An 18557-nucleotide genomic window follows, 5' to 3' on the forward strand; every position below is an offset into this window, starting at 1 on the left:
TTTAATCGCTTCAGCCTCCTTGGCAGGCAGCTTCTATAGCTCCCTTGCTATTTAATAACGCAGCGAACACAATGTGAGCCTGGACTGGGAATGTGTTTGTGCTACAGGCTCACAGCACCTGTGGCAAAGAACTGCCTCTTTCATGTACGTACCTCTGCAGCCAGAGCTTGGCCTTTTGCAGACGCCAGCCTCTGCCTACCCTCTCAGCCTCATCCTGGGACATTTCCAAGGTCAACACCTGCCCTTCATGATACTTTCATGGAGGCCAGGGCAGTGCCAGCCCCCACCCTGTGTCCCTTCTATGTGCTGCTTCCCCTGTGCTGTGGACCCTGCAGCATTAACAGTCACCTGCTATGTGGATTCTGTTACTGGCAGGTTGTGCTGCAGACTGAGGCTGGTTTAGTAAAAGAGCCAGAAAAGAAAGAAATGAACACGTGGTTTGGGACCCTCAGAAATGCAGGCATTTAGGTACTAACAATCATGTTTCAAATATCAGCAAGTTCTTGGCAGCATTACTTCTATTCTGCACGTAACCACTGACAACATCTGTGGAGTTTTATCCAGAAGAGAAGTCCAGCCCATAAATGCATGGCTTCATCATCTTTGTTTCCCTAGCAAAGCTGTCCCAAACTGTTCAGTCATAAAGAAGAGGCTCTGGAGCCTCTGATGGCTCTTTCAGGGTGTCTTTCAGCTTGAGAAAAAGAACAAGCGTGTTCATCCAATTGAATCTAAGCTAAGGCAGTAAACTCAATGGGGCACTGTGATGAGAAGAACATGGGTTTGGAAACCAAGGGATTCGTTCCCTAGTATTTATTGTGTGCCCACTATTTACCAGAAATTGTATACATATTTGAATGTGTGTATTCAGATGGGTAATACATATCTGGTAAGACATGGTCTCTGCACTTGAAAAAATTTTTGTCTAGGACAGGAGTCAGCAAAATTCTTCTGTGACAATCTAGGTAAATATATTCACAGAGGCCATGTGGTCACTTTGATCCTCCTCAGCTCTGCATTTAAGGTGCAAAAGCAGCCAGAGACAATATACAAATGAATGTGTGTGGCTGTGTCCTAATAAAACTTTATTTATAAAACCAGGTAGTGGGCCACATTTGACGCCCAGGCCTGTAGTTTGTCAACTGTTGGTCTAGATGGTGAGAGTTCCAGTCCCAGTTCTGTCTGTAATTAGATATCTAAAAGTAGGCAAGCATATGATGTATAGTCATCATTCAGTAAATATCACATGTATAAATTTAAGTACTTATTATTCCCTAATTACATTAGCTTACAATAAGAAATGCTCCTATACAAAGCAAGTGGCTAGGAGTAGTAAGAGAAGGGGGTTCTCTGTGTCCCCAGAATCAGAGATAGGCAACTCTGAGCCTCAGTTTCCCCACATGTACAATGAGGCCTTTTCTCTGTAATTCAAAAAACTGGATTCATCTTGAAAGAATTAAAACATTCCTAAGAACTCTTCCAGCTCCAGGATACTATGCATCTGTGTAACATTTGGGTAATAACAAACCTACTCACTTGATAAACCTCAATAAGTTCCCTAAGCCTTTTAGAATAAGCTGGTATGTCCACATCTTAAATACTCAGAACATGGTACTCACTAGTCCAAGCCCCCTCATTTTGTGGCTTGGGAAGCTGAGGCCCAGAGTAGTTATTTGACCCGCCCAAATTTGCATATGATTTTTATGAAGACAGGTCATTGGCTCACTGAATTATCACATGGGGTCAGTGAGCTCAAGGTTACAGGCTTGGTCCTACGATGGGCCAGTTAGCTGAACTAGGTTCCATAGATACAGCCAATTCCCCTTATCCTAACCTAGCCACCTACTTTGTCCATGTGGGTCCCTGGATATAAATGAGTGAGATAAGAGTAATAATTACAAATAGTGTACATTTAGCATGACAGCTAATATTGAGCAAGTGCTGATGCTGACTCCAAACAGCCACTGTTCCGAATGTGCCATGTATTACCTCACCTAAGGCCAGCAACAGCTTATTAGGTGGGTATTATTATTTGCCCCCATTTTAGAGATAGGAATACTGAGCCAGAGGTTCAATAACTCGCCCAGCAGCAGATGGCTGGAATGGCATAGTCTGGAATAAATTCCAGAGCCCCCTCCCTCAGCTCCCTTCCTATCCTGCCTTCCCTAAGTGCCACAAATGACAGAGTCCCACCATCAGTTATGTTCCACTCAGTACCCCCAACAGGTCCATGATGCGAGGACATAATCCAGTTTGAAAACGAGAAACCTAAAGCCAAAGGCCAAATAAAGCAGCCTTGGTCACAAATTCAGAAGAATGGGGGAGCCCTGATTTGAATCCAAGTCTCCCACTCATTCCTCCATTGCCCTGTGGGCACTGCCTCATTATCATTCCACCGTCCACAGCGAGCAGCTGGAAATGCATCTGTGGCTTAACAGACAGAATATTAGGGAGTTCAGAACAATGAATTCCACATTCAGATAATTTAGATAATTCCACATCTAAATAAAGCAGAGGGTGTCATCTCAGGGAGCACTTAACTAACTTCTGAGCATGCAGCGCATTGCAAGAGAGAGACTAGCAAGCTTTGAAAAACAAAGAAAAGGCCTGAAGACAGACAGACAGCCCTCATACCCACATTTGTTTCTTCATCTCAAACATGAATTCCTCCAGCAAGCATGTCTCCGAGATGTAATGGTATCAGGCTAGAGGCAGTGCATCCTAATGGTTAAACACACAGCCTTCAGGACTTGAGTTACAGGGTTCACCTCCTGGTTCTGCCTTTGACATGTTGTGTGAATTTTTGTCAGCTACTCTCTTGTCTCAGTTTCCTCACCTATAAATCAGAGGTGGTAATAGGACCTGCCTCGAGGAAATTTGAAGATTAAATGAGATGATGCACATAAAGTGTCTAGCATGATGCCGTCAATACATGTTTGCTGCTGGGATTGTAACTCTGAGAGTGAACTGCTCATTCACACGTTCAGCAGATCCATAGTGTCTACTGTCTGCCACGTCTTCTGCTTGGGGCTGTAACGTGAGGCAGGTTGATGTCAGCCCTGCTGTGTTGGTTTAGTCGGTCAGGAACTATGTCTCTCCATCAGTTTCTCAGCATTAGCACTGTTGGTAACGTGAGCTACATAATTGTCTGCCGAGGGGTCTGTCCTCTGCATGGTGAGATATTTAACAGCTTCTATGGGGGCTTCCCAGGTGGCACTAGTGGTAAAGAACCTGCCTGCCAATGCAGGAGATGTAGGAGATGCGAGTTCGATCCCTGGGTCAGAAAGATCCCCTGGAGGAGGGCATGGCAACCCACTCCAGTATTCTTGCCTGGAGAATCCCATGGACAGGGAGCCTGGAGGGCTACGGCGCATAGGGTCACAAAGAATCAGACACAACTGAAGCAACTTAGCATGCATGCATCGGGTAAAGAGATTAGAACTGTGTCTGCAGGCAGGAAGAGGGCTTGCAGAAGCACACACAGCCACTTCAAGCCAGCTCCAAACTGGCATCTCTCACGCAGCTACATCCTCTTAGCCAGAGCAACTCACAAGGCCAAGGCGTGGAGAAATGAACTCAGCCCTCCGATGGGAGGGAGCTACAAGGTCACGTCCACTGGGGGTGAATACAGCAAAGGACGCAGAATCAGGACCACTGTCGCAGTCAAGCTACCTTAATAGGCATTCACCAGAATATAGATGAAAACAGGTGCTTTCAGAAACATAACCATTTCGTGCTTCCTCTCCACTCTCCACAGTTTCTTGGAGTCACAGAGCTCTCAGCATATTGCGAAGGCTACTTTCTCAAAAACATGATGGTCCTTATCGAAAATGAAGCCTTCAAGCAGCTCCTGTATGACAAAAACGGCGAGGGCACAGGCCAGGATGTGCTGCAGGACTTACAGAGGACGTTGGCCGTCAGGATTCAGTCAATCCACTTGTCGTCTTCCAAAGGCTCTGTTGTATGAGACGTCCGGTCCAGGGAACGCTCCCCGGGGACTAGCCGGTTCTGCTGCTGCGTTGGCTTCACACGAACCCACAAATCTCACCTGGCATCTGTTTTTGGCTGAGCCAAGGAGCTGCCTCTACTGCCTCAGCTGCTCTTGACAAAGCAAATGCAGCTCCCATGAGCTCCTGTTGAGAAACAAAGGACACGTCACTGGTCTACAGATGAGGGTGCACCTGCATCCAGAGGCAGAAGGCCAGGGGGCAGCCACGCTGGCCTCATCTGAAAGCCCCCCTGCGGCAGTTGAACATCCCTTGCCAAGGGCCTCTGTCCAGTGGGTGGACTGAGGACTAACGGTCATTCAGGTTCCAGGCTGACAGTTGGAGAACGTCACCGTACTGACCCTGAATAGCATTATATTTATTACACATTAAGGACCTTAGTAGCTGCAGTTCCATAAGAGTCAACATGATAGCAAATTGGTGAGACTGGTACCAATAATGAAGACAAATTTTTAGGGGTGGGAACTTTTTAAAATGTTCGTATAAAAAAAACCCCAAAACAGGGCAGCCTTGTAGTTTAAAATATATTTCTAAAAGCTTAACAGTTCATTTTCAACTGAATTGTGTTTAGGGATCTGTGTTTTGAGATTTCTTTTCTTTTTTTGAAGAAAAAAAACAGTAAGTAGCAGGTCTGTACTGTATACACATGCACCTGACAAGATATTACTGATATTCTACACAAGGTGAAATAATAACCTTGCCTTAGTGATCATGGTTACACAAAAGAGGTGCACTGCCAATAATTATCTCTAACTCAATAGTTGAAAAAAAAAACCTGCATGCGACTGTGGTTTCGGGGTGAGAATAAAATCCCCCCACATTAAAAAAATCACACATGCATTTGCATGGCCCGAACCTGTAAACTGTTATGTTTGTGCTTCATTTTTGCCAAGTAAAAATGTCCCATCACTTCTTGCTAAAAATCCATTTGGTGAAACTAACATATCCATTTCCTTCCATAGTTATGAATGTCCCTGAGATGCTGTTGCAGAAATGTGTTCATAGATGATGCTGCATATGGGATGGGGGGCGGGGCACGTTGGAGAATTTACTGTTAATCCCAGAGTTCTCTCTGTATTCTCAGAAGATGTTAATAGTTTGTTACTAGCCAGAGAATATGACTATGTTAGATTATTTTTAAAGATGAAATATGTATGATAGGATGGATTCTCCCTGTATTCCGAGAGTGTACAGTATAGGGTTATCTATAATGAAAGTTTATATCAACAGGGCTCCGTTTGCTCTGCCATATATTATAAGCAGAAGAGATTAGTGAAGTGCCACAATATTCCAAACAATCTCTGAGTTGCTTCCTTTTCTTTCTTGTCCTTTCATTAGAAACCTAGATAACATGCGGTTAAAAACTAGGAGAATGACTCTTACCCTTTGAGATGGCAAAGTTTTGTTGATAAACATATTTCCTAGCATGCCTTTGGGAACTTGTGCATAGACCCCAGAGTCTAAAGGAGCTGCTGTTCAAATGTTGTACTAGCCCCCTGAGCCGTTGTTCAGAGGACCAAGGTCAAGTCCTGTTTCTTGGGTATCACCCATGGCGTACGCAGGCCACGTCCGTCTACAGTGTTGGCTCTTCTCTGATGCTGATACAAGGCTTCTCTTCCACTTGGTCATTTGCAAACCTCCCCAGGCCCTACCATCCAATGAGGAAGGGGGAAAAAACAAACTGTCTACAGAGGAATCCAAGTTACAGATACACAGCATGTCCCGAGTCTTCGCTGTCTCTCACTTCCTCCTGTCCTCAGAGATGCTGCGTGGATGTTTCCTTAGCCGCGACTGACTTCCCTGTGAATGTCTGATGCTAGCTCAGGGCCTTTGGGCATTGATTATGTACAGCGGCAACTCCTGATGGGCTTCTGTTATAGTTTGGTGTGCTTTCTCTGTCATTAAAAGAAATGATTTTCCCAAGCCACACATTGTGTTTATGGTACCTGTGAACTCGTACCCAGCTGTAGCCTGAGAAAGCCACTCAGTTAAGAAATCGGAAAAGATGACCCTGCAGAAAAAAAATCAAGGGAAATGAAGATGCTAGATACAAGATAGGTGCTCGTGTCGCTGAACACCTTCCACTCTGCCAACTAGAACTTAGCTAACCAAGCTCTAGTCCCCTGGGCCTGCAGACACCTCTGGGTGCTACCCTTCCTTCCCATTAGGCAGAGGAATATAGGTGCCACTTGGAAGTACTTTGGCCTCCTGCAGTGAACATGTCCACAGAGAGTGGAGTTCTGAGTGTCACTTGTGTGCCTTGATGAAGATTTGGGAGGGGAGGAATGGGAAGTGGAGAAAAACAGGTTATCTCATCCTGGCATGCCCCTCCCCCACGGGCCAGCATGAAATGATGTTTGTGGATGGGGGTAGCATTCTGGGATTGGGATGAGGGTCAAAGTTCACCCTTGCGAGGTCAAACCAAGTCTCCAGCTGATCCCTTCTGGCTCCTGACCCAGCCCAGGTCTGATGGAGATGAGGACCCCTGCTGTACCCACTGAGACCTCTGGGGAGCCAGGGAGAGGCCCAGGCAGTCCCCTGGAGCCCTGGGACATTGAGACCCAGTACACAGCAGACGTCACAAGCCCTCTGGCAAGGGCTGGTCACCCCTGCTTAGCACTCAAAGTCGGTTTCTTCTTTAGGAAGCAACCCAAGTAACTGAGTGCCAGGGACCAGAACTCTGAGTCAGGCCAGGAGAACAGAAGGTCAGTTTATTTTTAACTGTGCATCGCCCTCTGTGTAGCATCAGCGTGAAGAAGGCATTTAATGTGTTCCTTTTCGAAGCTAAAGTGTCCGCAGCATTTTCCTTCCGCTTGTCCGACAGGGGGCTTTGCCACTCAGTTCTTGGCCACTGTATAGGGGCCCCTTAGTATCTGGGTGGGGGGGTGGCGGGGGAGCCTCCCCACCGGCCACACAGCTCTGTGCACCCCTTCTGTTTGCAGTGAGAAATCAGATGACTCCTGAGCCTGCAGCCATGAGTATCAATACAAACAGCTCTATTTGGCTTCTGCTGACCGCTCCCTCTCAGCTTGCAATGGTTCTTATATACACCAGGTTTGAGGGCCACCCATTCTCCCTGAAGGATTCTTCACCCAAATCGCACCAAGATGAAGGTGTGAGCTCCCAACACAAGAAGGCAGAAGCTGGAAGAAAGTGTGGTCAGGCCACAGGTAAGGACTGGAGGAGATCTGTGAGCCTCTCCACCCCTGAGATTTCCTGGGAAGCCTCAGGCAAAAAGTATTAACTCCAGCTGGGTGATGTTTCACTCAGGGTTGTCTCATGTAGGCTGTTAACACACAGTGCTTACTAACCTCAGGCTGTGTGCTCTGGGCATGGGTATAGGGTAAGGATCCTAGGTAAGTCTTCGAGAAAAAAAATCTGTTTCAATCATCCTAGGGTCCCAACTCACCTCCCCCCGCCCCTCGCCTTACATACGCCAGCCTCAGTCCGAGCTGAGTGGTCAGAGATGTATTCACATCCTCCCACTCCTGACTCCTTTTCCCACCAGCCCCAGGTGGACACCCTCCCCAATGGGGGGAGCGTTTCCTGGGCTTGTTGGCCTCAGGGCTCAAGTCAGGGAGGAATTTCCCAGCTTCTCCACAGTGCCAGGCTCCAATGCAGGTCTGAAACCTTCACTGTCTCAGCTGATTCAGCCCCTGATTCACTTTGAACTGGTGGACAAGTTACTGCACCATCTAGTTCTCATTTTCCTCTTTTTTAAACTGCCTTTAAAAAAAATAGCTAGTTAACAGGGTTGTTGGGAGGATATTAGAGAAGGTGTTTGGACAGGGCCTCCGCTTGTGGTAGCAGAGAAAAAGCGTTCTGAACTTCTGAGACTGAGCAGAGAGAAGAGGAAACTGATAACTCACTCAAGGAAGATTGACCTGTTTGCCATTCATTTCTCGAACTTTCTGCTGCAGGGTTCCCCCATGGTGGTTTATGATTCTCTAGGGTTTTGCTGCTTTTCCAGGGGGTGTGAGGAAACTGCACCAAAACAATGGTGTTGCAAATCTTGTTCCTAGGACAGTACGCTATGCAGTGTCGGGGAGCAAGAAATGTTTCCCTTAATGAAACCAGGTTCAGCTAGATTTTCTTTCATGCCTGCACACTAGGTTGCCTCAGTCGTGTCCAAGTCTTTGTGACCCTATGGACCTGGGTTTTGTTTTTCTTTTTTTTGGCAGTGATATCTAGCAGTTTGTTTCCTTTAGGAATTTCATGCTCGTGCTCAGTTGCGACCCCGTGGACTGTAGCCCACCAAGCTCCTCTGTCCATGAGATTCTCCAGGCAAGAATACTGGAGTGGGTTGCCATCCCCAGGCAGCGCAGTGGTAAAGAATCCACCCGACAGTGCAGGAGTCGCAGGGCACGTGGGTTTGGTCCCTGTGTCAGGAAGATCCTCTGGAGCAGGAAACGGCAACCCGCTCCAGTATTCTTGCCTAGGAAATCCCAAGGACAGAGGAGCCTGGCGGGCTACAGTCCATGCGGTCCCAAAGTATCTGACACGACTGATCACGAGCATGAAATTCCTAAAGGAAACAAACTGCTAGATATCACTGCCCGCCCCCCCCAGAAAAAAAAACCCCAAGATCTCTGTCCACATCAAGTCAGCAACTAAGCCCATGTCCTTTGCTGCCACTTGAGTGTAGGGACACTCATCCCCAATCCGTCCACCAGGAAACCTCCCCAGTGAGACTTCAGGCCACTCCTGTTCCTCCCAGCTGGCCAGTGCCTTGAATAAAGCAGCACGTGCCTTTCGACAGGGCTGTTACAGAAGCTGGTAGGATGCCTATTTTTTCAACCTCTTTAAAAATAACCCAGCACATTTTAAACTTCCTGCTTCATAGGAAAAAAAAAAAAAATAGAACTCAAACTCAGCAATCACATTGCACATTAGTTCCCATTCCTGATGAGGCAGTCAGATAACAGAGCCCTGCAAAAGGACACGTCTCTAAGTTTAGCTCTGAATATGAAAAGACTATCTGCCTGCGTGAATAGGCAATTAAAAGAGATGCCCTGATGTCGCTGATACGTTCTTTGGATGTTGCTTTTCGGAGTTAACCTTTGGATGAATTCTGAATTTTAATGCCATTGCAAATCTCTGGTACTCAGCTGCAAAGACAGAAGGCAGGTGGTATAACACAGGGGCTCCAGACTGGCCACCAGATCTCACCTCTGGGCCCATTGCTGCCGTCAGCTGCTTGGGTGAGCTTGGCAGGGCCTCTTCTCCATTCTGGACCTGTTTCCTCAACTCAAAATGAGAGTCTTTCTGAGCTGATGTTCTGCTGGGACATGTCACACACACTCCTCTTACTACATTTACATATTATATAGATAGATATCTGAGAATGGTGGTGATGCTGTTTAAGTGTGATAGAACATTCTGGACTGCATGCAGGAGGACTTAGGAAAAGGGACCTCAGAGTATGATGATGATGTCTTCAATTAAAACAGGCAGGAAAGTAAAGAAGGGCCTTGCAACAAGGCTCCCAGGATTCCCAGGTGACTCGGTGGTAAAGAATCCACCTGCCACGCAGGAGACCCAAGTTCGATCAGTGGGTTGGCAAGACCCCCTGGAGAAGGAAATGGCAACCCACTCCAGTATGGTTGCCTGGAGAATCCCATGGACAGGGAGCCTGGCGGACTACAGTCCACGAGGTCTCAAAGAGTCAGACACAACTTAGCAACTGAACACAAGCACAAACAAGGCCCCCAGGACACATTACTGTAAGGACGCGTCTCACAGATCATGGCCTCATGACTGCCATCTCCTTTTGCTTTCTTTCCTTTTTGTTTTTCAATATAGATTCACAGGAAGCTGCAAGGATAGTCCAGAGAGGTTCTGTGTGCCCTTCCCCCAGTTTCTCCCAACGGGAACATCTCCAGGGCCTCCAGTATAGTATCAGACCTGGAAACGGCCATGGGCACAATGTTGATGGCCCTAAGCCATGTTATGATGGGTCACGTGTGTTTAACCACCACCACAATCATCACTCCATCCGCACAAAGATTCCCCCTCGTGCTGCCCCTTTACTATCACTCCTACCCCCTTCCTCCACACACACCATCCCTGACCCCTGGCAACCACTGATCTGTTTTCCTCTGTGGTGTTGTCATCTTGAGAATGTTATATAAGTGGAACCATTCAGTAAGTGGCTTTCTTCACTCAGCACAATGCCCTCGAGATCCATCCAAGAATGAATCTTGCGTGTGTCAGGGGTTTGTTCCTTTTGTGTTACTCAGTAGGATTCCCCAGTGTCCCATCTCCTTTTTACCAAAAGCACAAGCATGTCAGGAAGTACGGCAGGGAGACAGCTTGGCTCTGGCAGCTGCCTCTCTGGTCAGAGCTCCCAGACAATGGTGTCTCCTGAGAGCTGGACACGACTGCCCCACTGCGCAGCACTGAGGGGAGACTGTCCCATGGTGTTAGTCCTACAGTTCAGTGTGGAATCACTGAGAGCCGCTGCTCTCACCTGGGCTCACTTGGGTCTTTCAGCTCTGCAGGAAGGTCCTTCTAAGATTGACTGACTTTTCCCAAACATCTCACTGACGGTATTGGAAAAGGTTTCTCACATTCACTTTGTATATACATCACGAGGGATCTCGCTGAAACGCAGGTTCTGATTTAGTGGGGCTAGGTTGAGCTTGAGATTCAGCATCTTGAACAAGCATCCAGGTGATGCTGATGCTGCTGGCCCAGGGACCACACTTAGAGTAGCAAAGGTGTAGAGTATGGAGATTCATCTCCAACGTTTCCTGCTGCCAGACCAACCTGGGGCGTTTGTTCTATCACCTGGCCTTTCTGGAATTTCAACCTTGTGGATTAGTATGAGCCTGTCTTTCTGACCCAGACCATGAAGACATTTACTACATCTGGGGAAATCATTTCGAATTCTATTTTTCTAGGTGGTTTCAGAATTATCCCTAAGGAATTATTTGCACAGAACTCCATACTACCCTCTCTTTTTCCTGATCTGCGTTGGGTCCAAATCAAATGTATTTGTCTCACAGGTGTTTACTGATGTTGTAAGATGCATAAGGGACTCTCCTCTCTGCCATCAAACACCCACCCTCTCCCCTGCTTTTCTTTTCCTTTTTTCCTTCAGGGCAGGCAGTAGAAAAGGAGAAAATTCTTGTTTATTTTAAGGTTGTTTTATGAGGCCTCTTTCTGCACTCACGGAGACCCCCTGGGAGTGGTTAGGGACCCAGGAGGATCAAGAAGGGAACAATCAAAGGCAGCTGTCCCTTCTGTGGTTCACTTGAAAACACTTTGATAGTGAAGAGGGAAGAGGGAAGCATCTGGCAGAGACGGCTGCCGGGTGACCTTGAGACTCGACAGCATGTGCTGCAGGGGAGGGAGGGGGCAGGATTTCATCCATAATTCCTCCTCTTTCCTTGTCAAGGGAATGACTGCACTTTTTCAGCACTTCAAAGGCATCACTCTCATACATTAAATATCGTGGCTGGGGGTTGGGGGAAAGCTCAGACACCATTTTCCGTTGAACAAGTAATAAGGAACTACATAAAGTCTGTTTTCCTAGAAATTCCCTGGATCAAGGAATGAGTCCCTGCCCCAGAAGTGTGAGGGTTTCAGTTGACCATTAAATTTAATGTGAGCCAGGTGTGTGGCATGGTCATTTAGGAGAGTTAATCTGGGTCCAGGCTTCGTCAGTAGAAGCAGGATGGCTGGGATACGGCTGTGATGGTTCTCTGTGCTCTGGAGGGATCCCTGCTGGAGCTGTGCTTCCAGTGAGGGCCTGGGTTCCCAGCAGCAAGCAACTCCAGCTAATTTAAAACAAAAAAGGAATTTATTCAAAGATATTATTTTTTCCCAAACTTATTTATTTTTTTTAATTGAAGGAAAATTGCTTCACAATACTGTATTGGCCTCGGCCGTCTATCAGCATGAATTAGCCACAGGTGCACATGTGACCTCTCTCTCCTCAGCCTCCCTCCCGCCTTCCACCCCCTCCCACTCCTCTAGGTTGTTACAGAGCCCAGCTTTGAGTTCCTTGAGTCATGCAGCTAATTCCCATTGGTTATCTACTTTACACATGGTAGTGAATATGTTCCCATAGGTGATTCATGCAGTTGTTGAGAGGGTTAGAGAAACCATCTCAAAGACGAGGCTTTTAGGAATAACTTACAAACCGTGACACAGGAAAGTCCTGACAGCCGTTGCTGTCAGGGCTGCCAGCAGACGCTGCGAAGGCAGGAGTTAACAATGGCAGGTCTGCGGTTACCAGGGCCTTGATTTCCCTGGCTGTTACACCCACAAGCACCTGTACCATTCCTGCACCAGGAACTCAGCCTCCCTGAGATGCTCAGTGCTTCTGCCTCCATCCGCACGAACAGTGTCTCGCCTCAGTGAAGCCCACTGCTGGAACCTGAGACATGGGACTGTGTCTTCGGTACAGGGGAGGCTGGGAATTTCAGTTCTTACTGCTGCATTAGGGAGACAGGACCTACACCGTGGATTTCTACAAATAGAGAGAGATGCTGGGTAGCCATGAAATGGCACATGTCCCCTGCACTTAATGAAAGCCACAGAGAAACTGCAGCCTCATCAGAAGGAAATGATCAGACAGTGTCAGAGCAGCCGAAGAAATGGGGCTGCTTCTCTCCACAGACGAGAAGACTTGGGTGACCATCATGGTTATCTTCCGAGGGAGAGATTTCATACATAAGAGGAATTAGCCCCATTCAGTACGGCCACAGGGATTAGAGCTGTTCCAGTGACGGGCTCTTCAAGCATTTCACCTAAGCACAAAAAAGAAATTTTAAAAGTCAGAACAAAGCCTTCTCAAGATAAATGACTTCTCTCATGAGGTAGTGAATTCCCCATCACCAGAAGCATTCAAGAAAATCCTGGTCCACCACTTGCTAGAGATTCAAGCAGTAAACAGGAGCGGGGTAGAATTTAAAGGTCTCTTACAAGTCAGGGGTTTTGTCCTAATTAGTTCTTTCCTTCTGATAATAATCATCAATTTGGCCTTAGAAAAGAAGTCAATCTTCATAGATCTTACATAGAATTTGATCTCCCGGCCTCTGCTTTTTGCCAGGGCTTCATTTTATTAAAATCTGCCACCTTATTTATCCTCATACAGTTGGTGAGGTAGCAGATCTATTCATTAGTCTTACTTATCGAATACAGAAGGAAGAGAAATGTTCTACCAAACCTCACCCACTGGAAAGAGAACAAGGAGCTAGAAGCAGTTCAGTCGCTGAAAAATGGGACTTCTTTTTATAAAGGGGAAAAGAATAGATTTCAATAAAGCAATCAAGTTAGGGAGGGCCATTTTTTAAAGTAGAAAGATACCCAGGTGTGTGAAATCATGTGCGTTAACGCCACAACTCTTATGCATTTTTAAAAGCAGACTCAGAGAAAAACCAGGAGTGGTGCATTAGTTTGGCCACGAGTCTTGGTAAGTGAGTTCCCCTGCCAGCCTCAGTCTTCTCACCTACAGAGTGGGAACATCAGGGGAATTCCCTGGTAGTCCGGTGGTTAGGACTCAATGCTTTCACTGCTGTGCGCCTAGGTTCAGTCTCTGGTTGGGGAGCTAAGATCCTGCAAGCTGCATGGCATGGCCAAAAAAAATTAAAATTAAGAAAAGGAAGAATGGGACTGTCACTGCATTGATGAAGCCAGAGGTGGAGAGGCACTTTTGCAGCGGGGGGCGGGGGGGAGTAGGGAAGAAGCTTCTGTCAAAATGCAGAATACAGTGTTCACCAAGGGCTGGGCAAGCAGGGAGAACAGGAGGTAAACTGGGGCTTGTCTACCCTGGCGCTGGCTGCCTCCGGTCTCATCACCCTCTGATCAGTTCAATCCAGCTCCCGCACAGGCTCAGGTCCCCATAGGCCAGCAGTGGCTCTGTCCGTCATCCAGCCCTGGGCAGCCTGACAGCTCCCCCCTTACTACACTGTTGAGTTTGAGGAGTCACCCACCAGATTCCAGTTGGACACCCTCTTGACAGCCTCACTCTCCGGAGCCCCCGGGGACTCCTGCTCTGAGCTCTCAAGTAAGGAACCTTACTCTGTGAGTGTCAGTCGCTGTCACAGTTCATCCCAGTGGGGGTGGAAGTGGTACCCAAGTTTGGCACCTCTGCTTATTGCATCAGACGCTTCTATGTGACCGAAATATCATTTTCAGTGCATGGGAGAGTGGCCTTTTCCCATTCCTTTATATTTCATGTTCTTCTCTTATATCTTGGCTGAAATTGGCATGACAGGATGGTGTTGGTTTTAGAGAATAGTTTCTTGACAGGTAAACCACCACCACAGCAAATCATTTACATTCCTACCATGGAAAGACGTTCTGCATGTATATAAACATGAAAACAGGTAAAATCCAGCATTGCTCTGACTTGGACATTACAGTAAGATCAAACCCTTATTCAGCTTTCATCATGTGGCAGATACTATACCAAGTACTTTATACGCACCATCTCAGTCTGCCGGGGTCCAGCCCCGGTGGATCCAGGGTGATTCGAAGGTGGGGATGGAGTCGGTGTCCTTGGAAATAACTTATTTAATTACAGATAGAGAGGGATTAGAAAGTTAGCAGAGAAAAAGAGGCTGAATAACTTGGTTTACATGGGATATCAATAAAATTCTAAGACAAGGAATTTGCACCATCTACATTGGGCCACCGGCGCCACTTGAATATCGGAAGGTGCCCCTCCTTGGGCTCCTTCTCACATGGGCTTGAAAGCCAGGACAAGTAAGTAGACATGGCGAGCACCCACACTCCAGATGGGAATTCAGCCAGAAAAACAGGGGGCAAGAAAGAACGACATGGGGGAATCAGTCTTTCCGGAAACTGATCCCATTTCTTTATTTTGGGGTTTGCTTATATACCTTTTGTTACACATAGGGATGAATACAGAGTCACGCAGGGGTCAGCAGTCCTGACCTTTATCAAAATCAGGTGCTTTAAAAGAAGATCTTAGGGGTTTTACATCATCTTCTGGCCATGAGGCCTGCTGACAGTTCATGACCCTTTCTTTCTGATAACCAAAAAACTTATTTTTTCCAAGGGTGTTTTTTCTTAAACCAGGCACCACCCTCCAAATAAAGTTGCATTCCTATAGGGTGAGGGTGTAGTGAGTTACAATCAAGAAAGGAATTTATTTAACCCAAGGTTAACATGATTAATCTTAAAGGTTAATACTTATTTCTCCTATATGTTAGTTATATTCATTATAGGGGCAGGGAATATGGAGATTTAGCAGCAAACATCAGCCCAACAAGTGAAAATCCTTTCACCAATGTTCCCCTTAAGATCTATTTAGTCTTAAGATAGTGATAAAGTTACATTTTTACATAGCAAAGACACAGTGATTTATAACAAAGTACAGTGATCTATTATAAAAGAGAAAATTCATTAACTCAAAAAGTCTAGTATTGTTAACATCAAAAACTACTATATTTCCTTTTCTATATTCCAAATACATTGATTAATATATTCCCTAAGGTACCTAAGGATATGGAGGCCTGGTGGCAATCATTGACTCAACAATGAGAAAAGCCCTATGCTAATTAAGACTCTCAAAATACTCCAAAACTCTGTGCTATTTATGGTTGAGAGGTAGTAAACAATCATGTTCCTAGTGGCAGGAGTATGGATAATCCTGTCACACAAGCTAGTTTGCCAGCAGAGAGGTTTGACCTGAGACACCCTTGTCACACCCAGGGCAGGGAATTGGCAGCAATTATTGGCACAACAAATGAAAAACCCTTCACCAATATAGTTCCTAACCAACCCACTATACTAATAATTTCTAACTTCCGGAAGAACCTGTACAGGGGGGCTAGATAACCTTCAGAGGAGTTAGTAAGTTGAAACACTCTTGTCACGCCCAGGAATTTTTATTGGCTTGGAGCTGCATGTTTACTCCTTCTCCGAGAGAACCGGTGGGGACAGCCCCCCATAAAGTCAGAGGTGTAGGCGAGAGCATGAACCTGTAAAGTAGATAGACTCTGGTTTTGGGGGTAGATGCTTGGGAACAGGGGTTTTCCTGAGGCTTGATCACACCTTTGTGTATGCCAAGCCTCCTTCCTCATGACCTTTGCCATGGGCGGAGTTCCTCACGCTGGCCCCCGGCATCAGTCCTCACCATGAACCCTACCTGATAAGGATCTGGGTTTCCATCTTACACATGGGAAAACTGAGGCACAGAGAGCAAAGCTGAAAGGCAAGTGCAGGGAACTCCTTGGTGGTCCAGTGTCTGGGGCGTCGCACTCCCAATGCAGGGGCTCAGGTTTGATCCCTGATTAGGGAACTAGATCCTATATGCCACAGCTAAAACCCAGTGCAGCCAAATAAATAAACAAACATTCTAAAAATGCATAAATAAAAGGTAAGTGCAGAGCTGGGCTGTGGACCAGGGCTGATCTGACTTCTAAGTGAGCCCACACCTCTTCATTTATTGCCTCCTGTAAACAGAGGTGGGGAAAACATGATGCTTCTCTCCTCCCCAGTGCTCTAAAAATGACCATTTAGATAACTATTCAGAAGAGGAAGCACAGGCCTTATGGGCTAAGACAGAGGTTAATCATGTATATCTATAATGAGCTATTAGTCCAAGGTCAGCTGCTTCGGGATGTAGTTTTGTTGTGAGTTTTGTTTGGTGGAGAAAGGAGTGTTGAGTGCTATCAGGGTTTTGATCAGATCAGCCAATATTTCATGGGTCTTGATTTCACTGGGGATGGAGAGGAGTATGATGGGTCCCTCAAGGTGCTCCCTGACACACAGGCACAGCCTGGGCACCAGGTTACTGCCTGGCTGATTCCATGCAAAGTGAGGTGGTGAGAGGTGGGCAGACAGCCTCCAGGGACCCACTACCCCAGGATCAACCCCATGCCTCTTTGGCAGATGGGTCACCAGCTGTGATCATGCTTTGCTGGGCAGTGGGTCAAACAGGAGACGTGATTGGCCCATTTATGCCTCTGAGCCCGCCCCTTTCCCAATTTAGAAACAGGACTTTTATTGGGCCAAGGTCCCACTGACCTAACTCTCCAGCCTTGTGGATAAATAGAAAAAGCATCAGAGGGAAAGTTTCCTGAAGGCTGACTTCACCCCCAAAGAGTTACTCAGTGATGGACATCACTTCCCCGGGACACAGCTACGAAGCATCTCCTGGCTTCCAAGACTCTGTTACCACAGGACGTGGGGAGCAGAATGTGGTTGTGTTAACACAGAACCACATTGGATTTATTCCTCTTTCCCTGCACAGGGAACAATCTAAATTTGGGAGTTTTGGGTTTGAGTCTCTTGTTAAAGCTGAGAAAGGCTTCAAAGACTCAACTGCTTCTTAATGGTTTTTCGGTTGTTTCGGGTTTTTTTTTTTTTTAATATTTATTTAGCTGTGCTGGGTCTTAGTTGCAGCACTTGAGATCTTCAACCCTCATTGTAGTATATGGATCTAGTTCCCAGACCAAGGATTGAACCCAGGCCTCCTGCACTGGGAGCTTGGAGTTTTAGCCACTGGACCACCAGGGAAGTCCCTAGAGCTTTCTAAACAAGGAAAGGCTCACACAGCCTGTGGCTGAAGGCCCCCTTTATTCCCTCCACGGCCCAGTGCAGCGCAGCAACCAGACTCCTTATCTGACTTCCACCTGGAGGACAAGAGACTTGTTTACTTCCAATTGCTAAGACTGCCTTGACCTTTCAGAAGCACCTCAAGAATAAACAACCAGAAGCTCCTCACACTTCCACAGGCACCCGAGGTTTTTCATGGCTGTTCTTTGTTTTGTTTTTGTAATAGACCAGCTGGAACCAAGGAGAAAGAAATGGCGACCCACTCCAGTATTCTTGCCTAGAGAGTCCTGTGGACAGAGGAGCCTGGTGGCCTGCTGTCCATTGGGTCACACAGAGTCAGACACAACTGAAGCGACTTTGCACACATGCATGCATTGGAGAAGGAAATGGCAACCCACTCCAGTGTTCTTGCCTGGAGAATCCCAGGGACAGAGGAGCCTGACGGGCTGCCATCTATGGGGTCGCACAGAGTCTGACACGACTGAAGCGACTTAGCAGCAGCAGCAGCAGCTGGAACTGAAACATCATTCTGTTTGTCCCATTTCCTACTGTACACACAGCATCTTCATCTTCAAAACATCTGTGTTTGGGGGAACAGGAGCAGACTGAGAAAGCCCAGCATGTGCTTTTTTTAAAGGGAAATAGGGAAATAAGTAAATAACTGTGATGTCCAGGCAGCAGAAAGTCAGGATGCTGGAAAACATCAAATCAGTGGTTCAGGGTTGAACTGCAGGGAAGGGTCCTCAGTGGCAACCTGGGGTTAGACAGACTGGCCTTTGTTTGTGACTTAGTGTATGGGGGTCACTTCACTACTTGATCGATTGTGTTGATGGAGGGTCCTGGATGCAGGCAGGATGCTGTATGAGCTGAGGTTGTGTATCATTGGGTGGGAACTCAGTCACTTCAGTCATGGCTGACTCTTTGCAACCCCATGGACTGCAGCCCTTGGGGCTCCTCTGTCTATGGGATTCTCCAGTCAAGAATACTACAGTTGGGTAGCCATTCCCTCCTCCAGGG

General features: G+C 46.9%; 1 protein-coding gene across 1 annotated transcript in view; it reads left to right on the forward strand.

Moving 5' to 3' along the window:
• Positions 1-5931, forward strand: part of ABTB3 (ankyrin repeat and BTB domain containing 3) — a 323604-nt gene extending 317673 nt beyond the window's left edge. The window contains exon 17 of the mRNA XM_069585255.1: positions 3755-5931. Coding sequence (XP_069441356.1) covers positions 3755-3964 — 210 coding nt within the window. The 3' untranslated portion in view covers positions 3965-5931. The remainder of the gene's footprint in view (positions 1-3754) is intronic.
• The last annotated feature ends 12626 nt before the right edge of the window (positions 5932-18557 follow it).

The sequence above is a fragment of the Ovis canadensis genome, chromosome 3, assembly GCF_042477335.2.
Source record: "Ovis canadensis isolate MfBH-ARS-UI-01 breed Bighorn chromosome 3, ARS-UI_OviCan_v2, whole genome shotgun sequence".
In the NCBI taxonomy this organism is placed as follows: domain Eukaryota; kingdom Metazoa; phylum Chordata; class Mammalia; order Artiodactyla; family Bovidae; genus Ovis; species Ovis canadensis.